This window comes from Ochotona princeps, chromosome 1 (genome assembly GCF_030435755.1).
Source record: "Ochotona princeps isolate mOchPri1 chromosome 1, mOchPri1.hap1, whole genome shotgun sequence".
Classification (NCBI taxonomy): domain Eukaryota; kingdom Metazoa; phylum Chordata; class Mammalia; order Lagomorpha; family Ochotonidae; genus Ochotona; species Ochotona princeps.
This window is the reverse complement of record NC_080832.1, coordinates 12960393-12981896: the sequence shown is the minus strand read 5'-3', so window position 1 is coordinate 12981896 and position 21504 is coordinate 12960393. Positions and strand designations below refer to the sequence as shown.

Sequence of the window (21504 nt, the reverse complement as noted above, 5' to 3'; positions counted from 1 at the left end):
GAGAACACAGAGATATTGATCTAACACATGCTGGCTCCCTCCCCAGTTGCCTGGAACATTCAGTGCTCAGCCAGGTTGCAGCCAGGAGCCCACATCTCCCCTGGGCGGCAGAGATCCAAACAACTGATTCATCATCTGCCGTCTTGTAGGGTACAGTGACAGAAAGCAGGTTGAGAAATGGAGTAGCTCAGCCTGGAATCTGTGCCCTGTCGCAGAATGTATTGCTGGAGCTGGATTTGTCACATAGTGGGTCGTGTCACTGCTGGCAACACCAGCATCCCGTATGGGTACCATTTGGTGTACTAGCTATTCCATTGTGATAGACTTCCCTGATGGTTTCCTGGGAGAAGAAGTGGAAGATGTCTCAAATGTTTTGAGACATACATAGAAAGGCCAGGCTCCTGGTTTCAGTCTAGATCGGCAGTGACCTTTGACACCATCTGGGGGAACAGCACCAGAGGGAAGACTGATCTCATTGGCTCTCTCTTTCAAAAACGAATAAATACATCTTAAATAATATCTAAGGCATTATTTTCACAAAGCTATTCCTGAGTCAAAAAGTGTTGCATAACCATCATTATTTAAACTCCAAAATATTAAAAACCTTATTATTATTATTTCATAGTTAGAGGAATATAAGTATGAAGCAATAAAAAAAAGCACTGTGGTCCTGCCTTCCTTATTGACAATGCATAATGAGTACTTAGCCATGCAGTCCACTGGAAATGCAAAGAAATATTCTTTGTATCTCAGTGGCCTCACAGACTTGCAATCAGGCCACCCATATCAAAAATCTGAACAACACAAACACAATGCACATGACAGCACAAACCAAAGGCACGTGAAAACTCAGAGGACCAGAAAACACTGAGGGCTGTGAACAGTTTAAAAATTGCATCACAAATATTATGGATGTGAAAGAAAACATGTAAAAAATCACAAGGGAAGAAGATATCTGTGTGGGGAAGAGGAGTGGTGTGATCAAGCTGAGAGTAGGAACGTCCCTGGAGGTTTGGGAAAGAAATCAGAGACGGCCTCTGAGCCGTGATGTCCAAGACTTTGTCGCACCAATGTGATAGCCATGCCTATGGTCTAAATGACTTCCTTTTGTAAATAAAAAAATAACAAGAAGACTGCAAACAGCATTAGACTTTCTTTTTTGAAAAAAAAAAAAACTAGCTCTTATTTATTTGAGAGGGGCGTAAGGGTTGGCTTGGACATGCGCATCAAGTGTCTGGCTGAGCACTGATGGGGCCTTTTGTGCAACAGTACTTGACTCAGCCTTCCAGCACCTGCTTGGCTCCAGCCAGCTCCTGGCTTTTACTTGAGCTGTAACCTCATCGACACATCTGTTTGTTCCTTGCACACACATCTATTTTTTCCATCACCCTTCAGAGCTGCATTTGAGATCAATCAAATACAAGGCCATCGTCTTTATTCCCTGCAATCCATACTTCTTATAGCTTGCTGACATCTTCATATATTTTTCTGCATTGCTGTTACCTGTTTATAGCTGACTTTCCCCTTAACTGGGTAGATTATTTTAGTCTTAGCTCTACTGCAAACTTGATGGTATGAACATGCATTAAAGCTTTCTGCAGTACACAATAATTAACGAACACATACATACCAAATTCCACCATGAACCAAGCACAATATATACAAGAAACACCCAAGGAACCAGACAGATATGATCTCTGAATCATTAAGATTAAGGTTCCAAGACCTTATAAAGCCATCTGCTCTTTATTACGAGCCTTTATTTTGTTATTCCATTTTGCCCATGGTGTCTTCTCATCACTCTTCCCTCAATATTCCATCATAGTTTCAAACTCAGATCCCTATCTGATCTATTTTAAGTTATTGTGCAAATAGGAATACTTAGTAAGTAAGGTAAAAGAGCCATGCACCCATGAGTTATTCTAAAACAACTACAGTAAGTAAAAAGTAGTGGTTACTCTTCAGTTGGTAAATTAGCTCGACAGCGTTCTTGCCCATAAAACAATGCTCCCCTGACCCCACACACACTTTAAAAGAGAAGAAAGACACCACCATCCAACATCCACCTAGCAAAAACCCACTTCCATGAACCACATCATTATGTTTCTTCTTAAAAACATTACCCCAACCAAGAAAGGGAGAAGAAGAGATTTCATTTTGGATGTATCTAAAAGAAAATGCTAAAGTGTTTCAATCTGAAATAGTTTGGCTATAACTGTGAAGTTCTTGAGGCAGCCACACAGACTGCCCCTTTGAGAGTCAGAATCACTGCCCAACTCTCTCTCTTCATGAACTTATCCCACCTTTGGAACTTGCCTAACCTGGTGGCACAGTTCTTCCCACTGTCTTTGCAGAAGCTCTATGCGTTCATTCAGGATGGAGATGTCATCAGAGCTGATATAGGCAGAGAGGGTGTCCCTGAGCAACGTCAGCTGGGTCAGGTCATCTGTCCAGCTCCCAATGGCATTTTCAAGTTCCTAGATTTAAAAAAAAAGTAAAAGTCAGCTGTTTCGAAAATGTCTTTGAATCACCTCTTGATACAATTTCCTTTCCATTTCACTACATTGTATCTTCTAACCTGCGACCTACATTATTTGCTTCTTAAATAATCTTGTAAATTATCAGGTTCATCTAGTACATGATCCTGTTGCTTGTAGAACCTTCCTTCTCTCTTAACCATGTCATTGATTTTTTAATGTTTTTTTCCTAATTTGAAAATTTTTCGTTGCATGGAACTTATTTAAACTCCTAACTTATTCTCTCTTCATCCTTATTGATTATACTCACAAAATAATATAAACAGACTGCTAAATTTAATTTTAATTTCCAACACTCTGAGTTACTATATTCTGTGATGCATAGTTATAATGAACTAGCTAAGATTTACTGCTGCCACTACTTAATTAAAAATAATGAACTGGGAGGGAATTTTACCTAGTGGTTCAGACAGCAGTTATGCTGCAATAGCCCAGATTTTATGACTGGCTATAGTCCCTGACTCCAGTTCCTGCAGATGTGACCCAGGACAGGCACTAGTGCTACTGCACAAAACTGAACTCCTAAAACCCTAACAACAGAACTAGACTGAGTTTCCACTGACTGGATTTGACTCAGTCCCACTGTGGGTTTTGGGGAGTAAACCAGCAGCCCTCTTTCTTTGCCTCTCAAAAACATACTCTTCAAAACAGCTTTTTAAAATAAATGAATGTGGGCCCGGCGGCATGGCCTAGCAGCTAAAGTCCTTGCCTTGAAAGCCCCGGGATCCCATATGGGCACCGGTTCTAATCCCGGCAGCTCCACTTCCCATCTAGCTCCCTGCTTGTGGCCTGGGAAAGCAGTCGAGGACGGCCCAATGCATTGGGACACTGCACCCGCGTGGGAGACCCGGAAGAGGTTGCTGGTTCGTGGCATCGGATCGGCACGCACCGGCCCGTTGCAGCTCACTTGGGGAGTGAATCATCAGATGGAAGATCTTCCTCTTTGTCTCTCCTCCTCTCTGTATATCTGACTTTGTAATAAACTGAATAAATCTTTAAAAAAAAATAAATGAGTGCACTGAATGCATTCTCTATGGCTGAGATGTCTTCAAGCTAATTAAAACAAAATACATCCTTGCATTTTTGGTGAATGTTTTCAGCAAAAAATCTATATAACTATATTTGAGTTCACATTAATTTTTTCATGCTCTGACAGTTGGACAGTTTTATAATTTGTGTAACTCTTTTCTGCCAGCTGTTGTCTCTAGAGCTTGCCTAATTTTATGTGTGAATGGAATATTTCACATGGCTTTTCCACTTTTGCTTCTGCCTCCTATCACAAGAAACAAGTTTCCAAAGGCAAAAGCAATTAACGGAGCAGTCTGAGGCTAACTTTGCAGGCAATTCTGGCAAACAAGGCTTTAGCCTAAATTTTCTAGGTAATTGTTCTGTTTTGCTGTGGACAGCTGGTTTAAGGGCGGAGCAGAGAGCTGTACTGAAATGCATGCTTTTCATCTACAGACTCAAAAGCAAAGTGTTTGTGTCATGGGATTTGAGATAAAAAAAAATGAGGTCTCAGGGTAACAGTATTTGGCCAAAAGATCAAATCACCCAAGTGAATTTAAAATGCAACATTTAGTATATTACATTATGCAACATATTCTTAGACAAACGGAATTGTTATACTCCTGAGAAGATGTTCTTTGGAATAACACATTTTTTAACTCCAAATGACAACACTGGTTTTGCTTTTGGGAACAACAGTAACTCTGCTGAAATCCTACCATTCCAGACACACAGTATATAAGGAGCCTTCCGAGAATTCATAGAAAAGTCAGATTACAAAAACAAACAAACAAAACAAAACAAAAACAAAAAACTATTGAAGAAGGTTTGTGCCAAAGTAACTCTATCTTTTAACTTTACATAATGCTCTGAAATTCCCTCATGTTTGTCCAGTAGAGGATCAATGTGTTCAGCATTGTCAGCCAATCCTGACACTCATCAAACTTTACAAATTCATGAGATTTCTAGAAGCCTCCATGTTCTCACACTGAAACGGAATGAAGAGGATGTCCTCGTGTGTTCATGCGTGCTAACACTGGTAGTCACTGATGAATAAAAAGAACCTAACAAATGTCCATTTCTGCTTATCAGTGTCCCTCAAATGTCTTGCGAATTTATAATAACAGGTTTAAAACATTTTCTAACCCGGCATCCTTTACACACTTGTTAAAATAACACTCCACCATACTACTGTGATAATTAAGGGAATAGTGGGGGAGGGGAAGGAGAAAGAAAGGAGAAGAAGCCCTCTTCCTTCAAAACTGTGTCAGGATAAATGAGAAACGTATTGTTAAAACACTGTGAACACAGCAATGAAGAGCTTCTGGTTAATTTCCACTATTAGGATTTAAAAACCAGTTGCCAGGGTATGTTCGATTAGCACAGCTATCATACACTGTAAAACAAGATTTTCTGTTTGCATGCAAATTATTGTACTAAGTGTGAAAATAAAGCACAAGATTTTTTACAAGCAAAAAAAAATAACAGCTCAAGATTTCACTCCCTTATCATTTGTGATACAAAATATAGATATCTTTACTCATTTTTCCCCTTGATCTGTACTTATCAAGTTTCAAAGGATATCCTTGAATTTTAATATTAAAGAGAAAATTCTTATATTTACACTGGTTTTGGTATGGTTTCTACTCATTGTTAACCAAACTTATGGCTCCTTAGTCAACAAGCAGAGGCATTCTGATAACAAGTCCTGGTCACACAAGCATATGCAGAACTTTAACTCATCCTAGAACCACTACTTGCCAATGAACACATGTCATTGTGTGCGTTTTGTTCAGGCATAGGAGGCTTGTTCTTCTGGATAGGGATATTGGAAGGTGCTGGAACCCTTTAGAGGTGGGGTCCAATGGGAGATTATTGAGTACAAGTCCTCAGTAGGGGATAAAAGCAGTTTTTGTGTGAATCCTTAGTGGTTCTTTGGATCAAGTTGTCACACAAACCTGGGCCTGGCCCCACCCCACCCCTCCCAAGTTTCCCTTCTGCTCTGTGTCCTCCTGTAATCCATTCCCTGTGTTGCAATGCAGCCCGTAGGGTCTTGCCAGAGGAACTGATACAGGTGTCATGTCCTTAAGCTTCCAAAGCTGTGAGCCAAATACATCTCTCTTTTTATTGTGTCAAGTATTCCATTATGGTTATGAAAAGCTGACTAGCAACACAAAGGCATGTGCAACTTGCAAAAGGGAATGTTTAAGGGTGTATGTGATATGATCACCACGATGCTTTGCTTGGCAATAAACTGATGATTCAGTGCCCCAGTTGGCTGAGTACGAACCGAATGAATTCTACAGCCATTAAGACATGGTAGTCTCCATGACCTCATAATGCTGAGAGAATTCTGTATTAGCTGGTGATTTGCTTCTGAGTTAGAGTTAAGGTATTGATCATAACCTTCAAATAGAGCCCTGAGGAATTAAGGATTGTGTATCTCCCTGCATTCATTGACAAGGTCATGAAGACAGGGCAGCTTTCTCCATGAACTTACTTTCTGCTACCCTGTGAGGATGCTTTAGAAGGACTGTTTATATTTCTCTCAACCAAGATTTTAAATATCTTTTATGCAGTATCTTAAATTTTCATTTGCTTCCTCAGGTAATCCACAAATAAGTATGTAATTTCAGCAACTGTAACGAGTCAACCACACAGGTTTCACCAAAGAGCTGGCTGTCCTATTGCCAGGCATCATGACCTCTTATCATTCAGTAGATAACTATGGGGATTTGGTGGAATTATGATTTCAAAAGCTTTATCCCAGACAGCGCTGGGTGACCTGGACAACCTGGCCAGGAACTCACCTTGCACCGCATTTGTTCTGCATGGAGCTCTTCATGATGATCTGGCAGAGACTGGGCAAGTGTCCTTTTGAAAGTCCGCAATTTCTCTAGAGAATCGGCTATCCCTTTCTCACACTTTTCCCAATCCTATAATGGGAGGACAAAAGAATGACATAGGCATTTATGTGTAGGATATCATAAAAGAAAAGCAGCCCTTCTCTGTTTGTTTTGGAGACAGAAAGCTCCCTTCTGCTGGTTGTTCACCAAATGTCCAGAATGGTAGAGGTGGACAGAGGTCTAAGCCATAAGCCAGGAACTCCATCCCCATCTCCCATGTGGACAGCAGGGACCCAAATACCCAAGACATTACCTGTTGTCTGAAACAGTGTGCACTGGCAGGAAGATGGAATTGGATTTGAATCTAGGTAGCTCCATTGCAGAATGCAGATGTCTTAACTTCTCAGCCAAAGGCTTTCCCTAAAAGCAGTTGTTAATTCTCAGGGAGAAACTAAAGCTGTGCTAACGAACAGCATAGGATGCACACAGTAGGCAGAGCTGACTAAAAAGTTGACTGTTGTTTATGAATTGTAAGGCTTTAAGCACATTACACTGTAAATGTTAGTTGTGCTCATGAAAACAGAAATACTGCTAATTCTGTAATAGTGTTGAAGACTAAAGGAGACAATGACTATGCAGGCATACAAACAAAATGGACAGAGTATTTTGGGGACTAAAAACATGTCATTTGAATCCAAATCTATCTGCACAGGTGGAAATACAACCAGGGACCTTGCCTCTTTTCATAACTCTACGCACAACTACTCCAATCCCTGCAGTACATTCTCTCCAGCATGTGATCAGGGATTAAACACAAACAAAAATGAAAATAAAACATGGAATTTCTTTCAGGATGAACACTTATACATGTGAGAAAAACGAGATGAAACATAGACTCTAACTCCAATCCACTTCATGACAGGACTTCACAAAGTTCATGAAAAATTCACACTATTCCTTTAATTCCACTTTCTCACAAACTTTTGATGCCTTTCCATGTAGAACAGGCCAACTATTTGAACTGTCCCAGGAGTGGAAAATTACTTCAGACGGGCATGACATTTGACTGGTTTTATCTTGTGAGTGTTAAAATACATGTGACAAAGGGTTAAAAGCGTAACACATAGTAATCAAGAAGGGGAAGGAAGGAGAGTGATGAGGCCCAACGTCAGACACACACGTCCAGTGTGTCCAGCGGTGACTCGTGCTCGGGGAAACAAATCCTGGGTAAGCGGTGGAGAGCACTCGCATTTCCAGCAAAGGTGAAGGTCTCTAGCCACCACACAAACACTGTGGTTGTTTTGCAAGGTTAGATGGGAAAACGGTGGCAAAGGTCTACTCTGGGGGAAGACAAAGCTTGACTGATGATATGTGATACTTCGCCTTGTACTCCACAGGTCTCTACCATGACCTGAGTCTAACGCACATGCACTCATCCCATAATTAACAAAAATAAACAGGAAAAAGAAATCATAGCTGAGACTGATTACAACCCCAGTGAAGAAATTAATTCCTATGCTGCGGGTCCCTGAGAGAATGCAAATGAAATTGCACAACACCAATCTTTGGTGCAATGCTGTTTATGTACTGTGTCCACAGTCATGCTCCCCAGTCATGCTCCCCACATCAAAACTTGCTGAGCTCTAAGGAAAGACAGATGGCATGACAGCTATAGTCACTTCAAGTAGTTAACAAATCCTGTTGTTTTTTTCTCTTCACGAGCTCTCTTTCATCATCAGTAGCCTTTTCATACGTGAGCTCCTCCTGTGCTGTGTCCTGACACTTTATCTGTAGGATCCCAACCCATAGGTTACCAACAAATGTCTTCTGTACCAGTGTGGACTGAAGTTCTTCCTACTCAAACACATCTTAGTTTCCAACTGATCTGGGGATTTGGCTCAAGATTTTTATTTCTCTTTAAAATTCCTCCAGGGACCAGTCTAGAGCACAGAGCCATGTTCCGTCTTCCATCTGGGCTTTCACGGGCACACGTATACTAAATCTCCTTCACTCTAAAATGTTTCTACGCTTTCTAGGCTGCACCCGACAATCCTATAATCACACATTAGAAATCCATCAATACGTACTTAGCACATATCCACCAGTCTAAAACAGATAGCAGAGCTTTTTACTTTTCGTAATGGATTAAGAGCTGTTTGTGAGGCCAATGAACACACAGGACATGGCAGTGAAATGATTGTCTTTCATCGTTCTTAGAGCACGACTTTAAGAGTGAAAAATGAGTCAGTGCAATTGCCATGGCAAAAAGATACATTAAAATGGGGCTGCATAAACATGACAATTCAGATTCATAAATTTCTTCTTAGGCAAATAGAGGGTAGCACATGATTCAAAATAAACTTTAACAAAAGAACAGGGGTGCCTCTCTCCAAGACTAACTTAGATTTTAAACCTATAACCAAGTCATTTTTACTGCATGGATTATGATAAAACATAATATCATGGTCTGAAACAGCCATTAAAGTGGATGTTTTACACACCAACCAGCAGTCAGACAAAAGATGCAACTGGAGTGCTCAGGCATCATGGCTTAGTAGATCATGGGAACAACTCCAAAAATGACATCACAAGTAAAGAAAAATGTATGTATCCTTACAGAATGATTTATAATATGTTACAGCAAAAAGTACCAGCTTATTACATCTCAAATCATTCTTTATAGATGCTAAGATATTTTTCATTATTTCCTCCATAGAAGATAAAAAATTAGTCAATAAATTCAACAGGACAAATGAAATGGGTATACCTACTTTAAACATTTAAAAAAATTAAAATCATGGATTGAACTTGGAATATATATATATACATATATATGACTTTAAAATAAAACTAAAATGTAAAAAATTTTAAAAGCAAATATGGTTCCATTAGATTCAGTTATTATCTTTGATTCAAATAGACCAAGTCTAATACGCATTAAACTATTGATCACCAATATGAATAAAACATCACATTCAGCTGTGCTCACTTTTTACAATGAAATAAACTTCAACAAGGACATAATTACTACCATTTAGGTAATATTCAATACATGCTGGATATAATTACTGCATGATTTTGCTTTATGATTTCATTAACTCCTCACAGTGGCCAGCTGAAGGAGGCAGGATTATTTCTGCTTTACAGATAAGGAAACGGAGTCTAGGATAGCTTGACTTAATTACATCACTTGGTTGACTATGGTTTTATCCTGAATTTATCTGAAATTAGAGCTCATAGTCTTTTTAAAATTCTTGTGTAATAGTGTATCATGCATGTAATTAGACAGCAATGGGAAAAAACAAAACGTAGGCATGTAAATGAGTCTTTATGTCTCTGAACTTACTGTGTGATCAGCATGAAATTTGTTTCCAACTAAGGGTTTACTGTGCTTCCTGAAGATTTAATTGCACAGCCACTTGCATGGGTAAGTTAGATAAAATGAGAGTATCTTTCTGGGTTGATTTTGCATGGCTATAAAATAAGAGATATCAATCTTGAAAACCACTTTAGAGTTTCAGACTAGGGAGTGCAATCTTCTCTTTGAATTTCTGTCTGAATTTATAAAGTTATCACACAGCGAAGGCTTAGCACTGGTCGTTAATCAGGACTCATAGCTTGGACAGGCTTACGAGTGTTTAAATTACTTTCTTGGGGGACATTTCTAAGAGATGAAATGCTAAAAACCTGGAAATGTTTCCAGTTCATGCAAGATAGGACAAATTCTTAAACAAAACACAAGCAGATCAAAATACTGTCCACTGTTCTTTGATGATCTCTGCAGTATTTAACTCGCGAGGAAGCAATGGCAGGGAGAAGAGCTATCCAGAGGGTTTTTTGGACTGAACTTACTTTCAACAGGAAGGCCAGTTTTTTCTTCTGTTCCTCCAGACGCACGCTGGCTGCTCTCCATTTCTCTTGAATCTCGGTGAGTTCGGCTTGCAAGGCGGCCTCAGCTCCACTATCAGCACAGAGCAGGAGCTGCTTGCCAGCCTCCACAGTCAAGATATAGCTGCCTTGTTGTCTCAAGAACACCTTTTCTTTGAACTGAAAGGAGCCAAAGCTTTTCATTTTTCTTTTCTCCAAAAATATGCTATATTTTGGCAAATATAATGTGCCATCTCTATATCATCCAACCAGTATTTATTGAGTTGATACTTTTGTCATGAATGTATCAACAGATACATGAGGATACAACAGAAAGAGGGATTTTGCCCCCAAGTTAAACATAACTGCAGTATACAGGGAATGTGCTATATAAGATTGATATCCAGGGAATGCGGAACATGTGAGCCAGCATAGAGCTCACAGAGAGATCTCTTTATAGGGATAAGGAAGAATGGGCTTTCAAAGATATGGACACAACCAGAGTAAAGAGAACTTGGTGACTGGCCCACGTGAGACCAGGAGTAGGAAGACACCCTTCCCCAGGTAAACGAGGGTGGAGAAGTATATGACATGTTGCAGAAAACAGGACAATTATAAGTGGCTGAGGGTTTAGAATACACATCACAGAGAAGCAGATGTTGAGGCAAGACCTTGACTTCCACAGGAATTTGGTTTTTGCAATTGCATTGACTAAGCTTATCAGAAGAGAATTAAGAATTAAGCAAGGTGGTAATATATTAGGATTAAAGCTTGATAAAAGTACTCAGTGTGAGGGCAGAAACTAGTATGGAAAAGATATATTGGATACACCAGGAAAGGCTAAGAAGCAATGGTCTATTGAGGCAAGACATGATTAGCATTTCACCTAAGGCAATGGCAGCAAACACTGGGACGGCTGGCAGGAAGGGGGCTGGGGAGCAGATTAGCATTCAGGAGTGAGAAATAAGGCATAGACTGTGGACCAGATACCTGGTGATGACACTGGTTCAGACTGGGGACAGGAAATATAAAATGGTTGGTTCAGAAATCCACAGTTTCTTATAGGCCTGTGGATGACATCCGTCATGTCACAAGACACAAATCTCAACGGGAGTCAGGTGGCACACACAAGCCAGAAGGACAGCAGGCACTAATGCCCGGAAGATACCACTTTGACTTGTCTGCCAGGAGGGGAGCAGCTGAAGCCATGCCAATGAATGAAGTTGCCCAGAGAAACTTGGAGGGGAAAGGGATCCCAGGATGGCAGCCTTTCCTTTAGAGCAGTTCATCTTGGCATGGGCACATGAGGGAGCAGGAGGAATCAACCTCCCGGCTAGGCAAACCAAAGGACCAGCTGCGCAGGGACACAACGATAACACTGGACCCAAGAAGCCTTCAGCTGCATGTCTGAATCACTCTCCTTTCCTGGCCACTGCCTTTGTATCCATGCTGGGATTTGAGGTGAAGAGGGGACAATGAGCTGTCACATGCCTTGGGATGGGAACAGGAGGAGCCTCAGCGAGGACCCAGGGTTTACTTTAACTTCATCATTCACTGTGGCTATACAATGCAATCCTTTTTAATCTTTCTTTTGACATTTATAAACAGTGTTTTTCCTAATTCCAGTGTTGCTTGGAGTCCTTCTGAAGAACCGAGGCTAAGGCAAATTGTGCAGTGGAAACACAGAAGAGGTGTGAGAGCGGCATGTTTCACACCTTACCTGCACTTCATCGAAGAGGGTCCTCGCTTGCTGCAGTGGTATGGGGACGCTTCCGAGACCACTCACAGGATGATAGGATGCTTCAACCAACCATTTCCGCAGCTTTTCTGCCATCTCGCGATAGCGCTGCCACTGGCGAATCTGACTGTCAATGATGCCCCTCCTCTGCTGAGCCCTACGGATCACTCCCTGCCATTGATTACTGAGGAGTGTCAACTTCAGGTTGAACTCATCCCTGGGGAAGAAGCAATTAGACAGTGAGAAGTGTGGTGACCTTTGATGCAGCTACACACTCAGCCAATGTGCACATTCTCTAAGATCGGAAGCCATGAGGACAGATGGTTTCCGAAATCATGCCAGGGGCTATTACTGAATTTTTGTAAGTCATTTAGAGATTAAACCTCCCGTATTTTCAATTGTGGGTGTTTCCACTTCTCAGCTAAGCCGGGAGGCAAATGTACAACAGGGTCATTGTCAATTTCTTTCCCTGAGAAGACAGAAAGTACTTCAGATGCGGTGCACATTCACAGACGTGCGTGTAGCACCGACCCACCCTCGTGCGCCTCACAGGAACCCACGTGGAGCAGCGCTGACGCATCACCGCTGCCTTCAGCTAAAATCAGGAACCACCCTGGATCCACAAAACTGTCATCTTAGCTAGTCACAAGCCACTAAAAGCACATTTTGTGACTCAAGATTTTTTTTTAAATCTGTACTGTATAAATCCCAAGTATTTCCTCAAAATAACATCATCAACCTTAAAAAAATTATTCCACATATGAATCTAAATCTTAAAAAGAAGAATAAAAGCTCTGAGTAAAACCCTGACCCAAAAAAGTGTCATCCTCTCTTTTTAAAAACAGATGGTGATTATTTAGATTTTAAGGACGACTTCTCTTTATGATCGGATATTCAAATGAATCAGGTTTCTGATGAGATATTCAGATGGATTAAGTTCATGATACTTTCCAGTCAAGAGAATTTGTCAACCAGTCAAGTACATAACTTGACTGGAGTTTTTCCTGTAACACGAAAGCTCCTGCACGCAGCACTCCCCCGAGTCAGCACTTAGGAGCTCTTTGGAGACCGGGTTTTCCTGTTGTACAAGCATCCAGCTGTGCTAACATGAAAGACTGCTTCAAGCATGCCATTGTTCCCGCCGCTGAACTTGGGTCTTTTTTAAACAACAACGCTAGCTTGTGTTAACTTTTTACAGCAGGATAAATTTGTCATTTGAACCCTTACTGTTTTCAGCAGACACTAATCTGATTCATTTTCATCTGAAACTTCTGAAATGCTTATCCTCACTCCAATCCAAACCTCTATTTTCATCTCTTTCGTGTTTTCTCTAAAATGTTAGCATTTAAAGTTTAATAGAATTTGGCTTGCATAGGGATTTTAAATTTTATTTTACTTAATGATCAGAATGTTTATAATATTGTTATGGAGTTAGCTAAGAGATGGTAATGCAGAAGATAAAAGTTAATTGCATTTGAATTTGTTTTATTTTGAAGGCCTTAAGTTCTCAGTAAAGCTCATATTTCATTTTGGCTTCCTCAGAACAGAATAAACACGATACTACATTTTGTTGTTCCAAACTTCACCATGAAAATGTTTCATGTACTTTCCAAAGAAATTTCCACTTAAAACCAAAGTTGATTCCAAATCATTAAAAACAATGTCCTCAATAAAAATGATATATTTTCCAATTAAAAACATATTGAATTAATTATAATAACAACTACCAGTTCCAAATATGGGAAGGATGCACAAATGTAATAGGATAAATGAAGCTAGCATTCTAAATATTACCATGGACAGTAGGTAAGATAAAGTAGTTACTGTAAATCTAAATGGACATGGTCAGTTCTAACTTCATATCTGAAGAGAGGCTATATTCTTATCTCTGTATTTTTAGTAGACAGTCATTTGCTACATCCAAGAACAGAGAGGAGGATTTTACATTGATTGTAATCTAACTTGAGGTAGAATATGTTTCAAGAATGGGACAACTGAGACAACATGGACCCCCTCAGCACCGAATAAAAAGAAGACGCAGGTGCCCAGGGCCTGTTGCTGCTGCAGCTTTGTCCAGACCTTGATCAAATCAGTTCAGATGTGAGACTTTCGGGCTTTTCAACGACAAGAGTGACGTCTGTGCTCATTTTAGGAATACAATTTCTGTAATTGTAGGAGATTATTAGAAACATCTGTTTACAAACCACAGCTACAATTCATTCTGATCTATTCATCAATTTCAGTTCCCTACAGCTGACCAGCTAAGGTTGGCTAGGTGATTTCCAATTACCTTATGTCCTTCATATCATATAATAGCAGTTCTCTAAAAAGATTCAATACTCACTCATTTCAGAGATTCAGACTAGACTCTCTTCCAATTACAGAGGCTCCACTACAGCACAATTGCCTTAGCAAGATTGGATATATGCCCTCTAATCTGCTCATTAAAAAGAAAATGACTAATTTCCTAGGACCTTTCTTCATAATAATTTGTCAAAGAGCCTACCTGTCATCAACTTGACCTTGTTCTAGAAGACGCTGCCCATCAATAATGATTGAGTGCAATATCTGCTGACGGCTGAACATCTCGGCTTGAAACAACTAAAATTAAAAACAAAAAAAAAAAGTAGTATGCAGTTTGGAATTCTTAATTTCGTGGCCAGTTCTGCGATCACTTTTCAAAAATTCTGGTTTGAACAAGGCTGTGAAAAATATCTCTTGCTGAGTCAAGATGTGCATGAAATATTGCAGGGTAGGGATAATTTATTTTTTAATCAGATACGATGTGCTTGAAGGTAATGTATAGGTTTTGGTTTGGATTAGTAATAAAATTATGTTTCTTCTTTTTTTTCAAAATTATCTAATAAGGAAAGATAATGTAAAATTCATGCCCTGGCTCATTGTGGGTGAAAAAAAGTCATTGTAATATAGGTTAAGAGCTTTGTGAAAACTGAAGAAAGGAAAAAATGAACTACATACTTCCTGGTCTTCCTAACGTTGCTATTTTCAAGTTAAGTAGGTTAATCAAATCATTATTATCTCAAAAACTCATCATAAAGTCTCCAAATTACTTCTACTATTTTAAAGTAGCTTTATTAGGATGTAACTCACACATTCATGTAATTCACCAATTTAAAATGGCCAATTTAACAGTGTTCACGATACATAAAGACTTGCACAACCATGACCACAACTGACTTCAGCAATGTTCTCCACTTTGAAAACAAACGCTGTATTCATTAAGAATCACTCTCCCTTTCCACTCAGTCCTCCAGGTCTCAACAGCCACCGAGAGTCTGTCTGCAAAGGCTGTCTCTTCTGGCCATTTCATACACATGCTCATGGGATCGTTTCTAGCCAGCTTCTCTTTTCGGGATCTAGTCACACAGTGGGTGTCAGGAGCCCACAGTCTTTCATTGCTGAATAGTATTCTATGATGTGGATATGCTACCTTTGAGTTGTCAATGAACCAAAAGCCATTTGAATCGTTTCCATTCTCCTATTATGAAGAATGCCACTATGAATAGTTTGTGCTGTGCAATTGCTTGTGTGGACACTATTTTACTTATCCTGGGCATAGAACTGGCAGTTTATACGGGAACTGTTTCACGTATGAAAGGGCCACCAAACTGCTTTCAAGACCGCTGTCCCATTTTACATCCCTCGCAATGATGTATGCGCTTTCACTGTATCTGTATTTGCACTGACACTTGGTTTTCCTTGAAGGCACTGTAGAGGGTATGAAACGGTATCTTACGATAGTTTGGACCTCTCACTTTTTACCATTTTTCAACTCAGAAAAACTAAACTTAAAATATTTGTATATCTTAACAGTCCCATGCTTTACAATCGCCAGCAACATGTGTTAAGATAGCTTCGTTCTCTTTCAAGTTCTCACACTTTGCTGTTGGGGAAGTCTCATCTCCCCATGTGCATGCATTTCAAATCACACAGAACAATTTAGTTATGCCAGCAGGGCAAAATTGGAACCAATTTAACTTTTGCATATAATTCTTTCTCCTTGATTCTTGAAATAAAATTATAATGCAATGTGACCAAGTGGTATACCTGGAGATAATTGATAGTAGGTTTTCCTGGTATAAAAACTGACATTTTTAAAGGACACATAATTTTCGTTTATTAGTCTTTTGAGTGAAGCAATTAATCTTTGTAATATTAAGGTGGCATATAATTGAATTTTTATAATTGAGTTTAAAAACTAATTTTCTACTTCTGTCCCCATTCTCTTTTGCAGGTTCCTCATTCCAAAGAAGTGACCTTTAACCACATTTCTGGTACTACATATTGCAAGGAACTGCAAGCTTCATTAATGATCATTGCCAATCAAGGGGCAGAAAACTGAAGTTTTAAAATAAAATATCAAATTTTAAATTTAAGAAAATAAATCATGCATTTGAGCTGACATGATATAGCATTTTAATTTTCCTTTGTAGCATTTTCCTGAATTATCTAAAGTTCTAAAACTCTCGTCTTACCCCAAAGATTATTAACATCATTTACCTCGTGAGCTCTCTGCTGCTCCAAAAGATGCTGATAATTGCCCGAAATCTCTACTGCTAACTTCTGTTCTGTCTGGACCAAGAATTCCATCCATGTTTCACATTTTTCCAAGAAAGTCTGATGCTGCAGCAAAAATGACTGCAACTTGCTATCAGAGCAAAAGACAAAGAACAGCACTGATGTTACTGCTTATCCTTGTACCTTTGGCATACGCAATTTCATGAGCTATTCCTTACCTGTCATTTTAACTGCACTGCCATAAAGCTTTCATATCAGGGAGCAACATCAGAAAGACAGAAAAAAAAAACAGGGAAGACAGAAGGAAACTGAAAGGAAGTAATTTTCAACTTGCTATATTTTTAAATGATTATAATTATGCATTTCATTTAAATTCATTTTGACTTTTAAGAGTTGGGGGCATATTTTGGCATCTCTGTTAAAATGGCTTTTGGGATGCCTCCTTTTCATACCTGACTCTACTTGCGATTCTGGCTTCATCTAACGCATACCTGAGGCGGCAGGGACCTCACCTAGCTGGGTCACTGCCACCCACCAGGATATCTGGATTGAAGGCCCACCTCATGGCCTCACCCTGGCTGAACATTAGCTGCTCTTTATCCTTCCCTCATGTGTTCTCCTTTTCTGCTTTTCAAATAAATAATTCAAATATACAAAATTAAAGAACGATTTACTCTGTAGAAACACTATGAAACCTGAAACAAATCAGTTCACAATTTCAATCTCCCATCATTTCGGTTTAAATTTTGTCATTACGTGCACATCAAACAATGAACTAGGAACACTTGACAACACGGGGGCTAGGATTTGGATGAATTTCTTCCAAAGTTCCGGTACATCAAGGGTAAAGACTCAAAGGGGATTCAGCCAGGAGTGTTCCTCATTCCTGAGTGGCTGATTCACAAGGGACTGGGCGTTCTTGCTCTGTGCCTTCCTCCCTGCGAGGTCACAGCATTCCTCCTCTGCAGCAGGCAGCAAGGTACCATCTCAGAAACCAAGTCAGCTTCCCTTGCTGGACATGAGGCCTGCTAGCATCTTAACTGTGTTCCATTTTTCATCACTTCCTGGCATTTGGCTAAGATCAAGTGTTTTTCCATTTTCCATTGAATTCTAAAGGAAGACAGACAGAAATCTCCCCTCTGCTGGCCCACTCCACAAACGTCTGCAACAGCTGAAGCAGGGCCAGGCTGAAGCTGGGAGCTGGAAATGGAATCTGGGTCTCCCAAGAGGAGGAGATCCAGGAGTTCAGCTCCTTCAGGATTAGCCTGCTCCCTCTCAGGGCACACAATAGCAGGAAGCTAGGACTGGGGCAGAGTATGCCACCTTAATCCTGGCCCTCCAGTATGAGATGTGACAGCTCCAAGGAATGCCTTAAACACTGTACTAAACAGACATTTCAGAGTCCCAAGGAATGTCTTAACCACTATACCAAATAGCCACTTGAAGCTGAAATTTGATGTTAGGCTTTCCAGTCTCTGAACTGGGAGACAACACATTTCCTTGGAAACAATTTTTAAATATTCTTCATGTAATATTTTGTCACCGCAGCATTCAACAGGTGACACACAATGTAAGCGATCAAGACATGTGTCCACCTGAATCGTTCTGTAGTCTGGGAGGAGACGAGAGACCAGTGGCGGTTCAGGCTCTGCATCCTTTTTATTTCCTTCTCATTCAGTGGTAACCTGTATCCAAGTTCATTTAGACGGTCTAAATCTGGAGTCATGCTGCTAAATTTTAACATCTGGCCCTGAAAGAAAGATTTAAAAGCAGTGTCAGACACAGAAAAGGTGAATTTCTAGTTTCAGGAGAAAGTTGAAATCTGGTCTGTTGTGCGTAACTGGGTAACTCCTCAGGTTCACTGGTGGGAAAGGAAAAGCTGAGTCTACCTTGTGCTTGGCACTGCCGCTGTTTCTGCTACAGCCAGGAGCTCACCTGCACCTTCTTATCTAGTCTATTTACCCACATGCATTCTTTTTACTAGCACTAATAAAGGGTGAGGATTATGCTGACGACTGGTAACCCGTCCCTTTAGTAATCAGTCATGGTAACAGTTTTAATAGTGATTGCTTGCATTTATGGATCACTTAACAGTGAAACCAACATCATTTTAAGAGCTTTATAAAGAAATGATCCCTTCTCTCTCCAAAATCTCATGAGGTGCTTCTCTCTTCGAGGTGAACAAAGAGCAGAGCAGGACCTAAGTAAACTGCTTACGGTCACCCAGTTAGCAAGTGGTGAAACTAAATGAACAAACAATGCCGGGTTCTTGCAAGGTGAAATACAAACACGTTGCTGTAAGAGCTTCAGTTACTCAAATGATCAATCTATGCTTTCCTATTTCCTGCCTCCTTTCAAACATAGCATAGAACTCCCTGTTCTGGTTTTCCCATGAGCATCTTTATCCTCATCTAGATAACTGGTTATGGGAAGAAGAAACTGTTAAGACGTCATTAGGTGTGTGTGTGGGGGGGGGGTTTGTGGGGGTGTGTGGGGGTGTTTCTCTTTGCAGGGCCTGATAAAGCTTGGGTTCCTGAAAAAGAATCAGTCTTCCCAGTTAGCAAATCCCAAATCATCACCATTCAACACTTAACGGTAGAATTTCCACAGGACACTAGCACTGAACAAAGCTGACATGATGTCGTCCTGCTCAAACACTAGATCCCACTAGGAATCACCTATTCAGAGAAACGGCATAGCTGAAGGATAGGAAGTTTGGAGGAACAACAATAGGGTACAATGGATTTGTGTTTTGGGGGAGCCTGATCATCATTTTGGAATGAACCAAAATGACCAGTTAACCGTTTTTAATCAGGAGAAAGTTGATGAAGACAAGTAAATAATTCTAGAAAATCTGAAAAGGTTCCAGACACTGGAACACACTGTGACTCCCTCCTAAAAGGCTGGAAGGGTGGACAGTGAGGCAAGCAAAGAACTTTAGGTGAGGTGGAAATTAGGCTAGAAGTTCCCTGAACGTAGTAGGTCACACTGCTTTTTATTCTAAGAACAATGATTTTGATCAGAACAAGATGTTAATATTTCCATGTCTATTGTACTACTTTATTTATCTCACTGAATGTTAAAAACAGTGAAGTAAAATCCTGTATTGTTTTCATTTTAAAAGCGAATGCTATTTTTCACCAGCATACATGATTGTATGTATTTATGTATTAGGGGATACAATGTGATGGCTAAACAGATGTATGTAATAGTGACTAAATCAAGCTATTATGTGGAGTATTTTTTTTTGTTGTTTTTGAGAGAGAGAGCAAAAACGATCAGATCGTGTAGGTGGCCAGATATAGAGGAGGGTGGGGGTGGAGTGTGGGGGTGGTGGTGGGGTGGTGGTGGTGGTGTGTGTGTGTGTGTGTGTGTGTGTGTGTAGTGAGAGAGAGAGAGAGAGAGAGAGAGAGAGAGAGAAAGATTGTGTAGGTAGCCAGATGTAGAGAAGGGTGTGCATGCACTGGTGTGTGTGCACGTGTGTGTGTGTGCACGTGTGTGCATGTGTGTACGTGTGTGTATGTGTGTGCATATGTGTGCACGTGTGTGCATGTGTGTGCATGTGTGCATGTGCGTGTGTGCATGTGTGTGCATGTGCATGTGCGTGTGTGCATGTGTGTGTGTGCATGTGTGTGCATGTGTGTGCGTGTGCATGTGCGTGTGTGCATGTGTGTGTGTGCGTGTGTGTGTGTGTAGTGGGTGCCAAGACCATTGTAAGCTGCTGTAGCAGTCAACACGGATCAGATGATGTTAACACTAGCAGTGAGAGATTCAAAAAGTTATTAGGTAGGGCCCGGCGGCGTGGCCTAGCGGCTAAAGTCCTCGCCTTGAAAGCCCCGGGATCCCATATGGGCGCTAGTTCTAATCCCGGAAGCTCCACTTCCCATCCAGCTCCCTGCTTGTAGCCTGGGAAAGCAGTCTAGGATGGCCCAAACCTTTGGGACCCTGCACCCATGTGGGAGACCCGGAAGAGGTTCCAGGTTCCTGGCTTCGGATCGGCGCGCACTGGCCCGTTGCGGCTCACTTGGGGAGTGAATCATCGGACGGAAGATCTTCCTCTCTGTCTCTCCTCTCTCTGTATATCTGGCTGTAATAAAAATGAATAAATCTTTTAAAAAAAGTTATTAGGTGGAAGATGTAGCCTGGGGAGGGACCAGGCTAGAAAGAAGGAAGAAGAAGGTGTTTTTTCCAGGATCGGTCCTGGCTAGCCTCTCCTCAGTGCCTAAGAAATCTGATCAATACAGCAGGAAGGAGAAATTTGGGAGGTCAAAAGAAAGGGCAGTTTTGGAGTTTCCTTAGGATTCTGGGGACAGAACACAGGGCGGTACTCAGATGAGAACACCTGTACCTTGAGCTCATTCATCCTTTCCTGGATGCTGGAGAAGTCAGAGGAGTGTGACGGGTCCTGTCCTTGGAGTATGTCTTCGGCTTCCACTACCCAGGCCTCCAGAGCTTCTAAGCTCTTAGCGAAGGTTTCATAGTCAAGAACTCCAGCCTTTAAAAAAATCACAGAGAAAATCAGTATTTTAGTGAGAGTGATTGGTGTTTTAATAAGATTTAATTAAAAGTCAAGAGGATATCGAAATTAATTTTACATTCACAAATCAAATTACCATTCAAGATGTCATTCTTACATATTAAAGGCTATAACAACTCAAATTCTCTTCATCATGTAATTTTTCTAAGAATTCTCTCCATGCAACCAATAATCAATAACAAGTTAAATTATTGTTTAAATATATTCTCTAATAAAAATATATTCTGAATCATGCAAAAACCTGTTAATAAGCATTTATCTGCAATAAGATATTTGAAAAATATTCTGATTCATGCAAAAATCTGTTACATAACAGGTTTTTATTAACCTGATTGTTAATAAGCTTCTATTACCTGAACAGCTTATGAAGGCAAACTAAGATGTAGCGGCTTACCATCTGAATTAATTTTAAAATTATATAGTACAAAGCTCTCA

The 21504-nt window shown here is 40.4% G+C and overlaps 1 protein-coding gene across 2 annotated transcripts in view; it reads right to left on the bottom strand.

Annotated features, from left to right (window-relative positions):
* SYNE1 (spectrin repeat containing nuclear envelope protein 1) overlaps positions 1 to 21504 on the bottom strand; it is a 465933-nt gene that overhangs the window by 64801 nt on the left and 379628 nt on the right. For both annotated transcript variants that reach the window (XM_058663996.1, XM_058663829.1), the window contains 8 exons: positions 20881 to 21027; positions 18128 to 18282; positions 16515 to 16662; positions 14500 to 14594; positions 11976 to 12210; positions 10241 to 10435; positions 6353 to 6478; positions 2322 to 2477 (listed from right to left, as the gene is read on the bottom strand). In XM_058663996.1, the coding sequence (XP_058519979.1) occupies positions 2322 to 2477; positions 6353 to 6478; positions 10241 to 10435; positions 11976 to 12210; positions 14500 to 14594; positions 16515 to 16662; positions 18128 to 18282; positions 20881 to 21027 (1257 nt within the window). The remainder of the gene's footprint in view (positions 1 to 2321; positions 2478 to 6352; positions 6479 to 10240; positions 10436 to 11975; positions 12211 to 14499; positions 14595 to 16514; positions 16663 to 18127; positions 18283 to 20880; positions 21028 to 21504) is intronic.